The 20,331-nt window shown below is 42.5% G+C and overlaps 2 protein-coding genes across 3 annotated transcripts in view; both read right to left on the bottom strand.

Annotated features, from left to right (window-relative positions):
* Positions 1–5,661: 5,661 nt before the first annotated feature.
* b3gnt5b (UDP-GlcNAc:betaGal beta-1,3-N-acetylglucosaminyltransferase 5b) lies at positions 5,662–10,144 on the bottom strand. Its single transcript, XM_084481268.1, has 2 exons — positions 9,897–10,144; positions 5,662–7,997 (listed from the first exon to the last, which is right to left on the bottom strand). Exon 2 carries the CDS (start codon positions 7,752–7,754, stop codon positions 6,567–6,569), a length of 1,188 nt encoding a protein of 395 aa, XP_084337394.1. The 5' UTR covers positions 7,755–7,997; positions 9,897–10,144; the 3' UTR covers positions 5,662–6,566.
* Positions 10,145–12,512: 2,368 nt separating this feature from the next.
* Positions 12,513–20,331, bottom strand: part of LOC311361082 (F-box-like/WD repeat-containing protein TBL1XR1) — a 28,229-nt gene continuing 20,410 nt past the window's right edge. For both annotated transcript variants that reach the window (XM_084481264.1, XM_084481265.1), the window contains exons 14-16: positions 19,095–19,260; positions 16,315–16,416; positions 12,513–15,087 (exon numbers count right to left, since the gene is read on the bottom strand). In XM_084481264.1, coding sequence (XP_084337390.1) covers positions 15,061–15,087; positions 16,315–16,416; positions 19,095–19,260 — 295 coding nt within the window. In that variant the 3' untranslated portion in view covers positions 12,513–15,060. The remainder of the gene's footprint in view (positions 15,088–16,314; positions 16,417–19,094; positions 19,261–20,331) is intronic.

Below are 20,331 nucleotides of genomic sequence, written 5' to 3'. Positions count from 1 at the left end.
CCCCAGAGAATCTGTAGAGGCCCCCAGAGAATCTGTAGAGGCCCCTGGTGTCCGAGGCATCTGGAACACACCAGATGGATGTTTAGTGGTCGGCCACCATGAACAATGGCATGTTCAATTACGTGAATTCAATAAAAAATATAGCGCAATAACAATGCATTTTTCTGCATTGTAATTTGATGCTTGCATTTTTCAGTTGTTGAATTAGGTTGTGAAAATACAATCTCCACTATTCGACTAATATTCTGTAATATTTCGGTAATATCAGAGAATGTCTAATATGAAGAGAAATGGCACTCTCTGGTTACTTCCGGTTTCTGAACTGGTTGCGGTGACATCTCTGTCCATGCGAGGGCGCTCGCCGGTGTGTGCAGAATGAATGGGAGTCGACGGGGTTTCATCCTCAAATAATATATAAAAATTAACTTTGACGGAAAGTCCTCCTTAAGATAATGTTTCTGATTCAGCTTCAGCTTCAGATGCCATCAAGAGGGGTCTCTGGTCGTCATCAGTCGCAAGCAGGCCCCCAGGAGCAGTGCCTACTGGTATTGCAGTTTTTTAGCGGGCTGTGGACGGGTCCCTCAAATCATGGAGCCTGGAAGTAGATATCCCCGTTCACTCCAATACAAGTGGGGAAAAGGATTGTGTCTCTGCAAATTTTCTCTGGATATCAATCAAAGGCTCATAATTATCTTTGGACCATGTACTAGTCTGACCCTGACCAATCAGCATTCATTAGCAGAATGCTAGAGTGTACGGCCAACAACGGCCCAAACTAAGAAATCAAAAGGACATAAGTACTCATCATTCGACTTTTGAACTATAATCTATATTGAACTTGCGGAATCAACAATAAAATCTGTGATATTTCACGACAAGCAGGTGAAAGAGATACATTTAGCCGTCTAGCCCCATAGACCCCCATTCAATCTGCACTCATTTGATCACCCCCAGTGGAACCCATTATTTTCAACCTCACAAATTCCGGTTACAATTCAGGTTGGAATTCAGTGGGATTTTGCTGACTGTTGAAACCACAATAGAAGATGGACCAGGGCCCCGTTTCCCGATAATGATGGATCCGTGCTCGTACGATCATTCTTACAAAGGATCTTTCGATGCTTCGTAAAATCTTTACGAGCGTTTCCCGAAACTCCTCTTAACATGAACGCGCGTACACTGCTCTTACAACGTTCGTAGGCTTGTAGCTGTCCACTGATACAGTGCTGAAATGGGCTCGGTAGGAGGGGGAGACGCAGGAATGTTGGATTAAACTATATTTTGTGGCAGCAAAAAAAGATCTCCCCATCAAGGCCAACAGCAGAGTAGCCTATGAAAAGAATAGACTAATATGAATGCTACAAATATTAAAACACAATTGATTAGGTCTAGGCCGACATATGCTATATCAGTCCTAATCCTGAACGCACCGTGTGTACATTTTTAACGGCATTTCCCCCCCCTGAAATAATTCCATATTACACAAATAAAAAATAGCATGTGTCTGTGTGACAACTATAGCATTTATCTAAATGTGCTGATTTCTGAAACATGCTTTGCACCGCACAGAGGGCAGACGTTCTTTGATTCCGCAGAAGGTTTCATTCATTCATTCAGTGATTGGCGAGCCGCGCACTAGAAACTTTGGTGTCAACATTAAAAATGCAACGTTCCATTCATTCATTACCATTCAAACGCAGAGGCATTGACACGGCTATTGCTGTTGCTGGTCTAGATCGATTCCTGCCCATATTGTTGGGCAGGGTTATGATGGTGCGGGCAATGTAAGCGGGAAAGGCACGCATCGTTTCCCGCAGCAGTCTATGTTCACTGCAGAAACCACACTCTCAACTTGGCGATTGTGCACTCCACTAAGGTCAGGGATGTTCGTAACTGTCTAGACACGGTCCAATAAATAGTGAACTTCATCACAGCCTCACCGACGCGCCTACAGTGCTTTATGGCAAACAATCGCAACAAAAAACGCCTGCAGAAATTCTCTGACACCCGCTGGTCTCAGCATGATTTATGTACAGTATGTCTTCTGTCATTGATCAATACGAGGACATTTTAACCACGATGGTTGTATTAAAATCAGAGGGAGTGCAGCTCGAAAGCGACCTCCCACACAACAGCAATGGTATTTGGTTTCATTATATGCCTTGTGACGTGGCGTTTGATCGGTAGCCTACATTTCGGCTGCGCATGTATTTTTGAAATTTTAAATTGCTGCAATAAATTATGTTGTTGACTTATGTTGTTGACTTCTAACTTAAATCTAACAGTAGTCTATGAGTAATATATCGGCAGTAACCACTGTTTTTGGGGTATATTGCGAAATTGCGCCAGCTGGACATTCCGTGTTATTGTGGGATGTGTTTTAATAAAACACATCCAATACCACGGAATGTCCAGCTGGAGACTCCACTGAGGCTATAGTAACGATGCTCTGAGCGCTCTACGAGTGCCCCTGGAGCCCTCGTTAGCTCCGAGGATTTTAACGACGTTTGTTACGCAACGATGCTTTCGGGAAACGGTGTGAAAACTCTACAATGCTCGTACGATGAACTTTACGAACCACGTAGGCTAACGATGCTTGGGCCCAGGGATCAGTAAGGTTGTACTGTGTTGATCAACAGGACCAGGGTTGCCAACTTTGGGTTTTTGGCTGGCGTGAGACAAAATGTTGAGGGGGAGGGGGGGGGTAGCCTGGTTCCGCCCGCCTCCGTACTTCCGCTCAATTTTCATTTCACTTCAGTACTAGGTCTGGGAGTGCTGTATGTTCAAACGATTTCTTTTCCCTCAAGTTTGTCCCTCCAATCAGCGAACAGGAGGCGCGGCCTGAGAACAGTGACGTACAGGTCGTGCGCGAGTTTCAGTTGTAGTCAAACGAATACCAGGAAGCAGCAGGAAGACCATGGAGAAAGCTATTTGGTCTGCTGTGGAAACTGCCGAATATAGATCAATTAAAGCCAGATTTTTTTTTTGTTGGTGGTCAAGATGTTGTGGCGCTTCTTCCCACGGGATTCGGGAAAAGTTGAATTTTCCAGCTGGCTCCGTTAGTGGTGAAGGAGTTTGCTAAGCATGAAATACGTCACGACCAAACGTTAGCGATTGGTTAAGGCAGATCCGGAGTGGCACTGGGCAGAGCCAATAGGTTTTAAACTTCAACAGCACCCGCCTTCAAGTGAGAAATCGTTTGTTTCTATAGCAGTTCTAGACCATCGGTATGAATGAAATTAGTACGAAGGTCTAGTTAGGACTAGGCGGGGGGGGTTTTGGCGTGACATTTGTTGCGTGTGCGTGAGAGCGTGAGATTGTTATATATATATATATATATATATATATATATATATATATATATATATATATATAATATATGTGGAAGTGCCAAAGTGACTCAGAACTTGCCGTAAAGCAGGACCCTGGCAGTGACGTCATCTTTTTGAACGGATTTTTAGAACAGTTAAGTGAACTTAAAAAATGCAATATTCAGCTGAGTGTATTCTTTTAGCCCCCCCCTTATGAATGTGACTCTCAAATTACTTGACAAAAAATTACACCCTGAGAAAAGTGGAATTTGAGGGTGAAACCCCGTCGACTCCCATTCATTCTGCACTCACTGGGGAGCGCCCTCGCATGGACAGAGATGTCAGTTCAGAAACCGAAAGTCACCAGAGAGTGCCAGTTCTCTTCATATTAGACATTCTCTGCTGACCCTGCGTTACAATACCAATACTACCAGTACCCATAGTAACAAACTATTGAGTATGCCAGAGAAATTGTAGTAGATCCCAGTAAATAATATGGAAAATGTAATATGCCAAAAATACCAGGTTGTTTAACTACATCCGGCCACATCTCGCGGTCTGCAAGCCAACCGCATGACACACTTCTGCCCCGAAGTCCTCAGCAGGAGATCCGTCACATCGACTAAGCCCGCGAGAGCCACACGTGATCGGTGAATCTGTAGTTTGTCCCCATCCTATGCATGCTGTGTGCAACAGTAGTAATTTGTAAAGGTAGCTGCAGTAGGCGTACGTAGGCTACTACAAGTAAAAATAAAGTAGGCCTATGCGATTTGGAACGAAGAATTTCAACCTGAATTTCTGAGGTAGAAAATAGAAAGGAATTGAATTGAGGTTGAATAATACCGAATAATGAAGGTATTTAAACGACCAAATTCAACAACAGAAAAATTCAAGCAATGTTAGGCTATACATTGCCTTGTCCATTGCGTTTTGTTTTTATTGAATTCCCTATTGAACACGCCTTTTCTGCATTAAGGAAATTTGAAATATCATACCTCAATACATTCCCATTACAACCTGATGACACAACACACACACTTATTGTTGTAGCCTATTCGTATCGTATTATATACGAAAGCCAAATTGTATTGATTCGTTTAGGAGACTTTTTCTATATGTGGGTTGTATCAGATGAAACAGACACAATGATATTCGAGATGATGTCATCAGTTTGATGTTCAATATTCCCCCTATATTTCTTCTTTATATCAATTGCTCATTGATAGCCGATTTATTTTAGATTAGTGTTGTTTAGAAATTGGAGATTGTTTCACACATATTTCCATGTCCATGTCCTAAAATAATTAGTTGAATAGAAATTTCACCGATCTAATAATATAAAATATGGTCCAATGTCCAGTTGTTAGAAAAGACTAATCTGAAATAAATCTACTATTTCAACAAGCTGTTTTTTTGCAAGCGAATATCGTCTAACTAAAATGAACCTTAGTTTATTATTTCATTGCCCAATTTCCCTTTTTAATTAGGCTTATAAGTTACAGGAAAGTGCTCGAGTGCGGCCCAAGTTTAAGAAACCCTTTTAGAAACCCCCTTTTAATTACATTTTAAGTAATTAAAGCACTCGATGGCATGCATGGCGTCACCTCGTAGCAACGTGCCAGATGCCTCGCGGGATCATACACTGGTGACAGTGGCTGACAGTGGCCTCGAGCCAGAGAGACCAGCTGTAGAACAAGCTTAGGCTTTGGCGTTAGGTCAAATTGTAAAAAAAATAAATAATAATAAAGTGATTTACAGACACAAGACACGTTGCGGATTCAGATGTATTTGTCAGACACTATTGGCGTCACACGTTAAATAATTGTTAAGATTGAGATTTTTCTATTTCAAATGTTAAAATCTTTTACGGCACTTTTTTACACCCTTAAAATTAAGCATGTCTTACAGAATCTTTGTATATTTTTTTCGTTCATTGTATGCAACTACCCACATTTGTATGTGCCAATACTTATACATAGTTAACACTTTGCAAACCAATGTATACTCTATTACTATGTTTACATTAACACTATGTTGTACATTAACATTTACATTTAGCATACGCTGTATTTTCTATCATTGCAATAAAAAGATGATATTGTCTCTTTCGCCCATTCAAATTGTGGTTGGTTGCAAGCAAGGATGTTGCTACGGGGAAACAAGAAAGGTTAAAAATAGAAAGGTTAAAGAAAGGTTATAAGCCATATAAGCTTACAAATACATTTTATTTTCTACAAACAGGAGCATGTATATCGAAGGAGCTTGTATATAGATCGAAGGAAGATAAACCGAAGATTGTTCTGGTGAAAAACATGTCTTTGTCACCAGAAAAAAAAAGTGATGACTGGTGAGTAACAAGTGACTTAGTTCATCATGTCACAATTAAGAGACATCTTATCTTTATACAATATATGTCAAATATATATCTTTATATTTATGACAAATTCTGCTATGATACACCGTTGACAGATTATGAATGTGTGTATGAATGGGTGAATGAGAGGCAATAATTGTGAAGCCTTTTGGGTTAATACCTAACTGACGGCTATGGTCGGACACAGAAGTAATGCAACAGTGTGCATGTTGCGAATGTCATTTAGCAAGCTACCTGTGGGAAGTAATGCTACCACAAGAAAACAAAGGTTTGCATTTACTTTCCCATCATACTTCCCTCTCAAGAGTTTTTCCGTGCTCTTTTGAAATTGTTGTTGAGATGAACAAGAGTTTATTCATGACAGACAATGGACTAGTTACTAAAGAAGATTAAAAGAAGATTAAAGAAATTAATGTTTAAATCACATACAAACATAACACCTTGACCACGCTTCCTTATTCATAAATACAGGAGCCAACAAACGAAGGCCAGAGAACAAAAACACATTCTCCTAAGCACTTTAGTTTAAGTGTTGAATAAACACCAATCTAAAATAACACATGCACAGCATTGTTTTGCTAGAAACACCTGTTGATTATAATAATCCGCCAGCCTCTTAATGCTGTATGAGTGAGCTATTTCCCGCTAACAACACAGAATGTATTTTGACCTTCAGAGCTGTAGTCACCCAGTAGGTAATACTCAGAGAAAGTGAATATTCACAGACTATTTCATTATGGATCAAGTAATGTTTACACCCTTGTATGTTCTACTTTTCTTCTCTTGTTGTAAAGAAAAAAAAAAAACAGTTTATTTTTGACACAAACAAATGCACACACGTGACCACAAAAATGCAGACTTGCACACACTACATGGAGTTATCAGGCAAAGGCTCCCTTGCATGGATATGTGTTGAAAAAATAAGGTCTACAAAGGAGAGCCAGTTTGGCTGCCGTGCAATACATCCTCCCTAGAAACCCAGAGGTCCTCTGCTTAACCAGGGGGTCTGTCGCTACCTTCCACAGATCATAGATGTCCTCTATGTGACCATGGGACGTCATCATTTGATCGTAGATGCACACGTGATAGGGTGCCTTGCCTTCCCCTGAGAAGTACACGTGTTCCTGTGGGGAAATGCCCATGGAGTGGGCGCATATCCCCATGAACACGTCATCTATGTAGATGGAGGCATTGAGTTTGAGAGTGGCCTGATAGATCTTCTCCGCCACATCCCTGGAGACCACATACCCAGCCCCAGCTGTGTAGTCTGGGTAGGTGGACCACGGGTACATCTCGTAGGGCACATAGTACTTGCTATCCTTGTCTCGAATCGGCGGGGCCCCCCGGTGCACACGGCCGATCCAAAAGTCTGTGACCTCTTTTCTTGCCTTGTCCTGCAGGTAGCCGACCAGGTTGGGCATGTGGACGAAGATGTCGTCGTCGGCAGTCATGACGAACCGGGCTTGGGCGCAGCGGGTGTGCGCCCAGTGAAACTGCTGGATGAGCTTCAGGGTCAGGTTGTGAAATGTGTCTGCAAAGTCTTGCTGGATCAAATCTCCATTGAGTCTGTCCTCTTTGACAAGCTTGTCCTGGACGATGGCTTTGTGGCTTTTGGTCGTGAAAGACCCCGCTTCTTTGGTCCCAAAAGGCCCTCCTGGTGTGGTCCCGGGGGCCCCTAGCACAAAGACCACCTTCACGTCCGCCCCGAGGGTTTGGAAGATGTAGCTCTCGTTGCCCCAGGTGGACCGGATGGCCTCGCGCCTCTTGGTGTTCTCCGGAGAGGTTTTGACAAACAGCAGGAGGAGGACATCCTGGTTGGTGCACTTATCCTGGTGGTCCAGCAGGTAGCGGTAGTTGCGGAAGCTCAGAGCCTCCTCCTGGGGAATGGTAAAGCTGTCTTTGATGAAGGCGAAACGGTTGTCCAGGAAGCGGTATGAGTAGGACTTGACATGGCTCACCACACTTTGATCCAGCTGTTCCCAACACACCATTATGAGGGACAGCACCAGGCACATGGTCAACAGCTGCACGCGCTGGCACCTGCGCATCTTACGAAAGTTCATGAACATCCTGCAATATTTTGGGCTTTCCTCTCACTCACTCTGCATAGGTCTTGTCAGGTCCTGGAGGTAGCGTTAGGGACGATGACCCCAGTGACGTGTGAATCTCTGCGTGTGCGTAGGCGATGGTGGTAAATCGGCCTGCTCTCTGAGTATTCCATCATAAATTTGGCACATGCGGCAGGAGATGGTTGTTGATTTGCACTCCGATGGGGATGAATCTTGAATCAATTAGCCTCTGTTTCCATGGCTCTGAAATGGAACAGAGAGTGCATGTTTAGTGGTGATTAAATTTGTGGAAGTGGAAACAGCAATAAAAGCTGTATCAATAGCCAGATAAGCCACACTTCAACTGTCATAGTTGAAGTTGCTTCAAATCAGTCATATGAATTCATCTCACCATTTGAATTAATAATTAATCGATAAAGGATAAAAACTATTTCAACACAACTTCACAATAACGTACATTAGTGAATCAACCGTACCGATAACAATAACTCCAACAAATCAGCTTAACAGAGTGGAGGTTAAACAATGAGGCCCGAGACCCGCCACTCGCAGGGCGTAACACCGTGACACAGCCACAGCATAAGCTGAGAGAGCCAAAAGTCAGGGGGGGCAGTGAATGCAACAGCCAACACAGCAGGGGCAGGCCATAATAGAGGGGTTTAAGGTACGCAGCCCATGAAATCGCTGAGAGCTATGGAAAGCTTTTGGACTCAATGGAGGATGGCAGAATGGCAGAATAGCTCCGGGGGTCACAATACAAAATGAGAATAGCCTGCTTCCGCCCAGGCCCTAGGCTAAAAACTAGGGGGTGGGCCTGGTGCCTAGGACTCCCAGCGCACCCTGAGTGGCTTGGCACTAATGGGGTCATTGGCTTAGAATGTCTCTTTCTCTCTTTCCGTCTTTATCCACCCAACTCCTCCTCCTCTCTCCATCTCTCTCTCTCTATCTCTCTTTTCTCTGTATCCAGCCCTCCATCTCTCTCTGCTCTGCTTCATAATGAGATGAAGATAGGTTGCCTACTAACCTGTGATTCACATCATCACTCACAAGCAGGGCAGTCCTCTGAACACATTGGGCCCGCTGTAGGTTGACATGACTCATTTGTTCTCACAAACGATCTCAGAAGGACAAAGGATGGTGTATAGTCGACATGGTAGATAACAGCTGACTATACTATTGACTAGTCAAGACACCTCAGTGCTACATGCTCCAATACATGCAGAGTATATGTTGATTCCGTCAATGCTGTCCATCACGATGAGCAGAATGTTGCTCAGCCAATATTCATTATCGTACGGATATAAGGTAATAAACGGGTATAAAGTACGAAAGCTAATTGTAAAGCACTTCAACGCTTTAAATAATTGACAGCTTGCACTTGCGTCAACAATGATCTACTTTCCTACAAGAGAAGATAGGGATGACGAGGTTGGTTGGTTAGCCACCATGCCACCCATCTTCGTGTTAACTCGTTGGATCAGACTGGGTTGGAGGCCAAGGTTGAAGTCTATTTTGAAGGGTGTACGTTTATAGAGCTGTTTGGGTTAGTTAAGGGGGAGAGATATGGTGATGGCATCACCTCACGGGACAGGTGCTCACCGCCACCAATGTTAAACAATGTCATTTGACCCTCCCTTGTTCTACACTGAAGTGCAACACTTTCCATAGTGTCATATATTTAATCTTTAACGCTTCACCGCTGTTACTCACCGAGAAGCAGGCTACTTTCAACACTGAACTTTACATTCGCTTCGGTTGAAGCACACGTAGAACTGAGAAGAATTTAGCGCTATACTATCATTTCTTCTTTTCCGATTGGGTCACAATTTAAAAGGTTTCATTGTACAAAGGATACAGGCTATATGAGCTGTGGGTGCTGTATGGTCCCATAAACTGGTTTGAGCAGTCCCATTACATGTAAACAAACACAATACCTCCAAACTGAAAAGCCTTCTAGTGTATCTTGTTCCAATTCCCCACCCCTCCCTAGCCTTGTAAAGTAAAGAGGAACGATTCCCACTCGCATAGCATTTTTCTAAAGTCAACAAGTATAACTAGACGGGCGAGACTGGAGAGCGGAGGGGAGAGATGAAACAGGAGACAGGATAGAGGGGGGTTACCTCACAGACTTCCATCACTCACCGATTAACGCCTGTTGTCTGCGGTCCAGGGATCCGAGCGTCCGGGAGAGGAGAGCCTGTGAGATTAACGGTCTTCATCCAACCTGGGGTCTGGATGAGGCGTAGGTCAGATATAAATTATTCCTTGTGTGTCTGTGAAGAAATGGCACGTTTGTGCGTGGTTTCGAAAGATTGGTGCAAGTGAATGCCCTGAGTTTGCGTATGGGCATATGTGTGTGCGTCGGAAAAGAGAACTTGCTTTCAAATGACTTTTTTTTCTCTCTCTCTCTCTCTCTCTCTCTCTCTCTCTCTCTCTCGCTCTCTCTCTCTCGCTCTAGCTCTCGCTCTCTCTGGCTCTCTCTGTCTCTCTGTGTCTCTCTCGGTGTCTCGCTCTGTCTCTCGGTGTCTGTCTCGGTGTCTCTCTCTGTCTCGTCAGAGAGGGAGGAGGAAGCAGGGCGTGGAAAGGGAAGGGGCTGAACTGCTCATTCATTACCCTTTAGTCACCGGGTCTGCTTCTAGAAAACCTATGCGCCAGTTCCCTGAAATATGAAAACAAGTCGGCCGGCTGGTTAACCCCAGCAGCACTTTGAGTTTCACCCTTTGAGATCAAGCTAGTGTTTTTAACCGCCCTTCCTTTTCGCACATCTAGATGTAGTCGTTTCATTTTTGTAACTTCTCCTGTTTGTAACTTCTCCTTTTTTAGTATATTGCTTAATAAAGGTCCGTGTACAGGGACGGCGCTACACCGGGGCTATGGGGTGCTATAGCCCCGTCAAAAATCTGTGTAGCCCCAGTTAAGCCCCTGTGTATCATAGCTGCTTTTATTGAAAAAAATAAAATAATAACCTCTTAACTGAAGTCGTGAAAATAAATTATTTTCTTAGCACCCCCACCTATCGGTCAAGCTCCCCATTAGCACCGGGAGAGAAAGAATCCTGGCGCCGTGCCTGTCCGTGTATAAAACAGTCATCATTTTCATCGCTTGAATTTTCGGATTTTGAATATCGTATTTTTATTACTATATGTAACTTGAATCGTTGTAGGCCTAGCCTGTGACTTGCTGTCTGTGTTTTGTAATGTTACAACTTGAAATCCCATATTTGAATTTCAAAAAGGTTCATTCAAAACGAATACATTCAGATTACCTGGTATTCAAAGTATGATATTTCAATTTTATGATTTAAAAGGTGTTTATATTTACATATACTGGTTTCAATTGTAAAATTTGTATTTCAACGTTTTGCTACCATACTTGTTGATAGCCACACAGAGCTTGTTTGTTGTTGTTCTCCACCATCATGTGATGTTACATCATAGATATACATGTATCAGGCCAACTCAGGCTGTTTCTACTGGCTGGTAAAAACCTCTCAAATGCAGAACTGGGATCGGATGTGAGGCCTTCTATACGTTTTTATTTCACAATAACCTATTACATTTCTCATATTTAAATAAATAAGTGCCATATATGGAAGCAAAACATTGACATAATGTTTAGAATTTTAAATAATAATCCATTTGTATATGGAAATAAACAGTATGAAATATCATACTGTGAAAACAAGGTAATCGGAATGTGTTCGTTTTTAATTAATATTTTAAATTAAAGAAGGCTATGGCATTTCAAGTTGTAGAAAAAAAATATATTTTTTTTTTCAATGTCCACTTATTGAGATACACTAATTCAAGTTGCAGATATTAAAAATACGATGTTCATTACTCATATTTAAAAGTGTCAAGCTTTTTAATAAAAAATAAAACTGAAGTAGCCGGGCATTCCAAGGACAGGTCTAAGCAGTCGAGGATGATGATAATCGAACGGACTGCTGGCCGAACTCCGGGGGTCCGGAAAATTAACCGAAACCCTAAACCGGACAACTTACCGGAGCACCGTGTTCTCCCTGCGCCACCGTCGGCTCTGATGAGGGGGCAGACCGACTGCGCTCCCAGGCCAGTAGTTCGTTCTATTCAGGCTCGATTGCTTCGGCCTGTTATTATTAGAATACCCTTAATTTTATGATCCGTATTTTGAATTAGGCTAATATCGTATTAAGAATATTATGTTTAATGAACATTGAAAAAATATAATTTAATTCTTGTTTCTGAAACGGTGGCCTACAACTTGTAATGCCATTTGAATTTCATAGAGGTGAATTCAAAGCGAATTCATTCAGATTAAAAACGCTGACGTCAGTGATTTGCTTCCATACAATATTCCAGCATATTATGTGTACCTTTAGAGATCCTAATCTGCAAGGGTTAAGAATGTGTCTACTGCTGCCTACCTGTCTGTAAATTAATAACTTAGATCTAATGATTCGATGGCCTACTTATTTTTACTATTCGTACTATTTTAACTCTGGTTGGTTTCTCCAGATTGCCAACCCTACATATAATCAGTGTATGTAGCAGACCTGCGTATTTTGGCATTTTTTCCATTAATCACCAAGGGTCATCCATTTGCTCCCCGTGCTCCCAACCCATAACCTGCTATAAACTAACCTTTGTTATTTTATAACGTTCGGTTATAAAATAATGGTTCAATAATGATGCATTTTGAAGTTTGTGCTCTAAAAAATGAATGGATTTAAAACGCAACGCCAAGAATAACTCTTTGATGTTATCAAAATAAATTTTATTCTAGAACTGGCGATTTGAGTGATGAATAGTCAGATCTGCAGACTGCAGATTCTGCAACCATGTATGTGAAGAGAAAATAATACAATATCGGTGAGGGCAAAGACAAACAACGGAATCAGAAAACTTGTATTTACATCCGACTAGGTGTTAAAATATGTCAACATTGAAATTGGGATTGAATATTTTTTTGTTCATATTGAGTACATAACTACAAATAAAATGAGATACAAACTTATTTTTGTGTAAAGAGTACAAAATCTGTATGGGCCATTTTTATGACATAGCAAAGATAGAATAAGTACTTCAGGTAGGAACAAAAAATAGCAAACGCACTTCAATGCAGTGTAAAAGGCTTATCCAAAATTTTTACAATATAAAATACCATTCCACTGCCATAGACTTATGAAGTAGTGCCTCTGTGGTACGGTCTAAATCACCAGCGACCATTTCAAAGCAAAAATTCAAAATACTTCAGCACAGTAGAAAACATTTTAGATTTATTATTTTCTAACTAACCTTCTTTAAAAAGACTGCAAGCAAAATGTCTGAATGTTTTGAAAAACCCTGGCATTGACCACTTTATTCTATGATTGATGTTGGATATGAAACTAGGTCTGAAGCAGCCCAAGACGAGGCCAGTCCAGCATGACCACCCCCAAATAAAAGGTGGTAAAAGCCCAGAGGCCTATTCACGTGTTGCTCCTGTCTCATCTTGTGCTGCAGCTCAGACACCATGTGGCCTTCAGGTGTCCATGTAGTTCTTCACCATAACTTAACGAAAGGCTCAGGTTTTTTTTAAGCTATGACTGTATAATGGTATTTTATAAAGAACCGACATGGTCAAGATCCCACATGACTGATGGATCTGAATATCACAGACTCCATAGCTTTGCTCATCTTCGAAGAGTTATGCAGGATGCCATGTTAAAGTGTGATACACGCACACACACATACAAATGTCACATTTAAGGTAATAAAAACACAAGTCTGTTCCCACATAATCCACGAAAAAAACAAAAAAAACAAGCCTGCTTCAAATCACCATCTCTGGAGATAGAGGTAGCAAATAAGTTTGCTTTTACCCTCATAAAAAGCAAGCCAACACAGGTAATTGTGGGTGTGTTCACAGAGTTCAACATTTAGACATCATTCAGCCAAACAAGATGGACAGCCATTCAATGCAAACAGTAGAAAGTCATTAGAACGCATTGTCAAAGCACTGAACACGACGATGTCATCCGTCCAGCTGTAAGACGTGTGAAGCGAAGGGCGACTCCAGCTAGGCTTCTTCCCAACACAAAGAGTGTTATGACCCTCCGCACAAACCTGGGAGTCAAACGCTTCTGATTTAATGATAAAACAATGAGGCAAAAAAAAGGTAAAAGTGAGACGATTGCAGACAAACAAAGAATAGGTCTGATTATCGTTCTGCATCGCTAAGCAACAAGATGCGAGTGGTGGCGAGTTAGGGCACTAATGACTACCTAATACTGATTACACATTTTAGCTTAGTGGTTATATAGCTGTGTTGCCCCGAGTTGAGAGAGGCAGTATTGTGGTGGACCCCAGCCCTCTGTGTGCAAAGACCAGGAGATACACCCCTAGCCCCCGCCCCTGATAACAGGGGTGTAAATAACACTTAAGACAGATCGCCAGGCGAGACTCTTCCCCCCACCTCCCATCCAGCGGCGTCATGTCTGTATGTGCGTTCTGTTCATGTCTGTGTGTGCGTCCGATGGATAAACAGCTTCAGAGATAATCTGTCAGTTGGGGAGGTGTTAGCTCTTTAGCTCTTTATTAACCTGATTGATATTGAAACACCTGAAATGCAGTCTTGTTTGAGCCGGGCAAGAGAAAGAAAGGAAAACACAAGGGCCCATAGCACAGCGTCTCACTGCCTTCTTAAATCGTTTAGAAGAAATAAAAATTAAAGAACAAAAGGGACAAATTCTAAACAACCTTTTGCCATGTGATCATTTTTTTAAACTACCAAAAAAAGAATGTTGAGTGTCATTAGATGACAAGCCTTAAAAAAACAAGCAACGTCTCCCCCCCCCCCCCCCACTAACTACAGCGACTGACAACGTCCCCAAAAACAACAACATCCACAGGACAAGTTGGCTTGTGCAATATGCTCACGCCAACACAAAACAAAATAACCTAGCATTTATTTTACAAAGGATTACAAATTCCTTACATTTTGGTATGGATTTTTTAAAGTCTGCTCATTGTGAGATATGGATGGGGTCTCAAACGCGTCAGAGCCAACGAAACACAAACGCATGTCCGTGGAGTCGCATATTGTTGTACATATTGACTCGTCGTGTACGAGTCCTTTGCTCTGTGTGTGTGTGTGTGTGTGTGTGTGTGTGTGTGTGTGTGTGTGTGTGTGTGTGTGTGTGTGTGTGTGTGTGTGTGTGTGTGTGTGTGTGTGTGTGTGTCCATGGCATCTGATGGCACTACAGCAGTGTGTGGGACAGGGAGAGAGACAGTCATTTTGGCTATGTACACATTCGCAGTCGGTCCATGGCTCCCTCAGACCAGCGTCATTTTCTCAGGTCTAGTACACACACCTGTGGAGACAGGAGGAGAAAGACAGCCTTAGTCGCCCACAAGTGGCGTTGGCCGCTTTTATCTGGCCTTGATATCTAGTGCCTTTTAACCCATTGGTTCCATTCAATTGGAATATTCATCCCTTTTACAAATATTGAAGAAATTACTGGAAAATGAATCTGGGTAAATTACATGTCGAAGGCAATTTAAACATTCATTACATTTAAAAAAACGTAATACAAAAACAGAAGCGACAGAAATTCAACAATAGGAATATTAAGGGTGCAGTATGTAGAATGTATTGGCATCTAGTCGAAGAAGACTTTAATAGAATATTCATAAGCATGTTTTAAAAGGTATTCATGTAGCATTCCTGAATAAAAATATCTGTCTTATATTATGTTGAGTTGGGATCGTACATTAGCCCAATTGTTCCCAACAATGTTCACAGACATTGCAAAACATATAATGAGGTGACAGGTCAATGATGTCATTCCCCTTAACCTCGTTGGAAGCATGCCCAAACAGTAGTCCAGTAGAGACCTCATTTATTGATATTGAGAAAGTTGGTATTCAGACAAATCTGTTGTGATACAATTGCACACCTTCGTGTTATCAAAAGTAACCTATTACATATCGCAGTGCAGAGTTAACATTGACTGGTAGTCAATTAGTTATTGACTGGTAGTCAAATAGTTGTAGCTGAATGCTATTTAGATGAATGATAAATACATATAACATAGCGTTAATTAATAATGAATAATTATAGGTCTATGAATGCATCTGACCACTATGGATACAATAGGACTGCGTGCTGAGAAATGTAAACAGGCCGTTACCTCCTCCATGGCCCACAGCATTTACAGTGACTATGACAAACATACCCCATTGTTATTGGTTCGACTGATATAATTGCAGGCTAGAGCCGTCAAATCGACGTTGTGTGATTATAATTAATGTTGCTTTTTTGCAAAACGGAAATACCTACTGGCACCTTCCACAGTACAGGCCAATACAGGCCCCCGTATTCCTGGGTGAGGGGGGGTTGAGGTGGGTGTAATTCGGTTCAATCTGCCACCTCACCCCTAGTTGCTGCTAAATTCTACACACCAGACGTCTCATAAATGTAATTTTTTTCTCAGAGGTTATATCAAACTATTTAAAAGATCCTCTCGAAGCGTTTCTGGTTTCTGGAGGCAATTTTTATTGTATTTTTGACAATGTTTTCAGAATCTCGAGTGACTCACCGATCCGTCTGAAGCGCTGGCTCCTACTTTGTCCCCCGTGGCGTTCCAGCACACCTCGAAGATCCCCCCGGTCCCGCGGTAGCTGTGGACCAGAGCCCCTGTCTGAGGGCCACACACACACACGGCACCACAACGTTAGCGCCACCCCGTGGCCGTTCAGCTCAATGTGACAATTAATCATTAGCTTAAAGTCTGTGTTGCAGGGTTCATTTTTTTGTTTGTTTGTGCAATTTGCTTGTTGGTAATAAACATTTAAATGGTTATCCATTGTATTTAATGTTGTTGGGTATCACAAAACAGAATTGAATACGAAAAATAAGGTACGATTTTAACGGTTTGCAATTGATTCTCATTTCCCCCACAACGCATTGCATGACGTCACGTTGGGGAGACGACAGACCGAAGCCCCATTGAGACCCTTGAGAGTAGAGACTAGTAAGAGAGTGTTCAGCAGATTATACAGATAAATACATAAATACATAGATATATATAGATAGCCTATTCAAGTATTTATTATTGCCAAACGACACAAATCGTCGGGAATTCATTTTGGTGATTCGGCTCACACAGGACAGTAGACATCACATTAAAACTAGACACATGCGTTGCGGTGATAGATATAGATAAATATGTTATGTTATATATAAATACTTTTTGCCAAGCGGAGCCAGCCAGTCCTGTGCGCAGACAGGACTGGCATTTGCGTATGCAAATATGTGCAGCAAACAGAAGAAGGACGTAATGTTGAGAAGTCATACTAAAAACGGATAGCAAGCGAAAGCTAAACCAGAGTGTATCACTCACACACTTTGGGTCCATTCTAAGACTGAATGTTGATGATAGAACTGATTGTTGTGCACAAGAGGAGTGTGTGCGACTGTGCATTGTGTCCATTCCGGCTTCGTACTACTGCATGGTTAGTTGTGGTTGGTTGTGGTCTTAGTGAAGCAGCCTAGCCTTGGAGTTGGAGAAGTTGGAGTGATTGTGTACGTGCGTGCGAGAGTGAGAGAGAGCACACCCGCCGTGGTGATGTTTGGCTCGTTGTGGGCTGTCAGCATCTGCCGGGTTGGACAAATGTGCTTTGTGTGTCAATGATGTATCTGTCTGATCGTATTTACTGTAGATGGATGGTTAAATAATGTCACACGATCGGTCATACTGCAGGCTCTCATTTGCAAGTTCATTGATTGCGTGTCTGGCTATATACCTGGCATTTATTCAGTTGATTGCTCTTCTAAATGCGCCAGATTGATGCCAATTATTGTCGTGTTTGCATTGTAATGCACATCTTTGCCTCTCCTTGTTATAAAACAATGTGCATCGAAACAACTTTAGCCAATGCAGCCTCCTATGTCAGTGTTGCTTTACGAATACTATAGCATATCGGTTTATCAAAATTGTTAAGTGTGCGTGTGTGTTGTCATGTAGGCTATAGACTGATTGTCTTGGCTTGCATCGATGAAATATTGTAATGTTATAGGCCTACTGTATATTGAGGAATGTAGATCGGTATTAAGCAATAATCGGGAGATGGGACCCCACGAATATTGACGGGTATTTCGCACACTGGGTAAAAGCTTAGAAATAAACACTAGGCAAAGATGTTGTTACTGGAGCTAGTAGGCTACCATCAAAACGTGGGATAACTCAAATGTGTTTACAACGTCGGGGGGAAGATTTAATTAGGGATTATCTGGGGGGATTTCACAGATGGGACTGGCAAGTTAGCCCATAGTTAGCAGTATGCCTTCTATTTCTAGATCTTCTGACTAAGTTTACCGGTACGTATCTGAACTAACATAATCACTGTCACTAGATATAAAGAAAACGTTGACTTTCACTCGCTGCTATTCACTGACAGTAAAAAAAATAGTGTTGTTATTGTATGCACTGCGGTTCATAGACTAGCTCCAGCGCTCGTTGCTGCGTTGCTAAATGATAGCAACTCTCCACCCATTCTCCTCTGATCATGCATTTAATTGGCTTTGACGGCCATCAGTTCTCGGCAATTCCTCATTTGCCCTCTCACGTCTGACAGGTTCGAAATTATACGGCTGCGGGCCATCATACATGTTATTTGTGGTTCTTGCCACCTCTTCCTCATCCCTAGTTCTAGTACTAGGCTGAGGCTACCTTCCACCACGTCGCTCCAACGTGACGTCATCGCCGAGTTGCAGTAGAAAACACCCGTTACAAAAACTACAAAAACTGGACTTTAACGCTATTTAACGCTATTATTTAACGACATTTTATTGATATAATATATGATATGATATCATTATATTATGATATAATATAATGATATACTTATTTTGAGTGCTTTATGTACCCATTAATCGAAACTTCCGGTTAACCTGCAACATGGGCTTTAAGCAGATATATTAAAGATTCCTTTTCATTGCATCCAAATGTGAACCTGAACCTACAACTGTTTTAGTAAAAGGGATTCATTGTTTTGACCTTGGTGCTCAAGGTGAACAACATTTAAGTGTAGTTTAAGTGTTAATTTAAGTGCTTTATTATCAAAGTTAACGACCTTGAGATTTTGAATGGCATTTCCCAATGGACTTATCTTTTTATTGATGATATCATACGGTCTGTACGCAACACAACCCCCTACCCCCTGGACCGACAAAGCTTATAATGTGATTTATGAGCACTGGAGAGTCGGAGGAAGTTTCCCTACTTTCCATCAACCCATGTCTTTACCGTCCACTAAGACAAGTCAGATCTGGTGGTCAATGCCACTGGTGTCCAGATGTGGAAGGTGGCATATTTACCTGTGTGTTCCAGATGTGGACGCACTTATCGAAGGACCCACTGGCCAGGTGGCGCCCGTCGGGGCTGAAGGCCACGCTGTAGACGGGCTCCTGGTGGCGCGTCAGGGTGTGGATGCACACCCCGCGCTCCACGTCCCACAGACGCACTGTGGAGTCAAAGGACGCGCTGGAGGAGGAAGAGGAGGAGACGGGTTAGAGGAGGAAGAGGAGACGGGTTAGAGGAGGAAGAGGAGGAGACGGGTTAGGGGAGGAAGAGGAGGAGACGGGTTAGAGGAGGAAGAGGAGACGGGTTGGAGGAGGAAGAGGAGACGGGTTAGAGGAGGAAGAGGAGGAGACGGGTTAGAGGAGGAAGAGGAGGAGACGGGTTAGAGGAGGAAGAGGAGGAGACGGGTTAGAGGAGGAAGAGGAGGAGACGAGTTAGAGGAGGAAGAGGAGGAGACGGGTTAGAGGAGGTAGAGGAGACGGGTTGGAGGAGGAAGAGGAGACGGGTTAGAGGAGGAAGAGGAGGAGACGGGTTAGAGGAGGAAGAGGAGGAGACGGGTTAGAGGAGGAAGAGGAGGAGACGGGTTAGAGGAGGAAGAGGAGACGGGTTAGAGGAGGAAGAGGAGGAGACGGGTTAGAGGAGGAAGAGGAGACGGGTTAGAGGAGGAAGAGGAGGAGACGGGTTAGAGGAGGAAGAGGAGGAGACGGGTTAGAGGAGGAAGAGGAGGAGACGGGTTAGAGGAGGAAGAGGAGGAGACGAGTTGGAGGAGGTAGAGCTGAATTTGCAGCGGAGATTTTCAACAGAGATGTAAAATCAGACTTGTATATTTGGGACAAAGTGTTTCCTCTGTCTGACAGCGCCGGTAGGGAGTGGGTGTTTCTTTTTGATCAAAGTGAGTGAATCTTTCCACTAATCAATCTCCCTCATCAATATAATAACAAAGCTTTATTGCAGACACAGGTCCATATAATACATCATACAGTATAAATAGTAATATAGTAGTAATATAAACACAGCACTTCCAAGGACCGGTATGAACATGGGCCACAAAAGATTATTAGTTAATAATTAATAATAATATAATAATATAATATAATTAAGCAATAGATCACGACAGGCCGTGGTATACGCTCATTATACCACAGTTAAGGGGCGTTGTCCGTCCCGACGCGCAGCGGAGGGGCGGCGACCCCCTTCACTGTGGTATAATGACCGTATATCACTGACTGAAGTGATCTATTGCTTTTATAAAAC

The sequence above is a fragment of the Micromesistius poutassou genome, assembly GCF_964030765.1.
Source record: "Micromesistius poutassou genome assembly, chromosome: 16".
NCBI lineage: Eukaryota > Metazoa > Chordata > Actinopteri > Gadiformes > Gadidae > Micromesistius > Micromesistius poutassou.
This window is presented reverse-complemented; position numbering and strand designations above follow the sequence as displayed.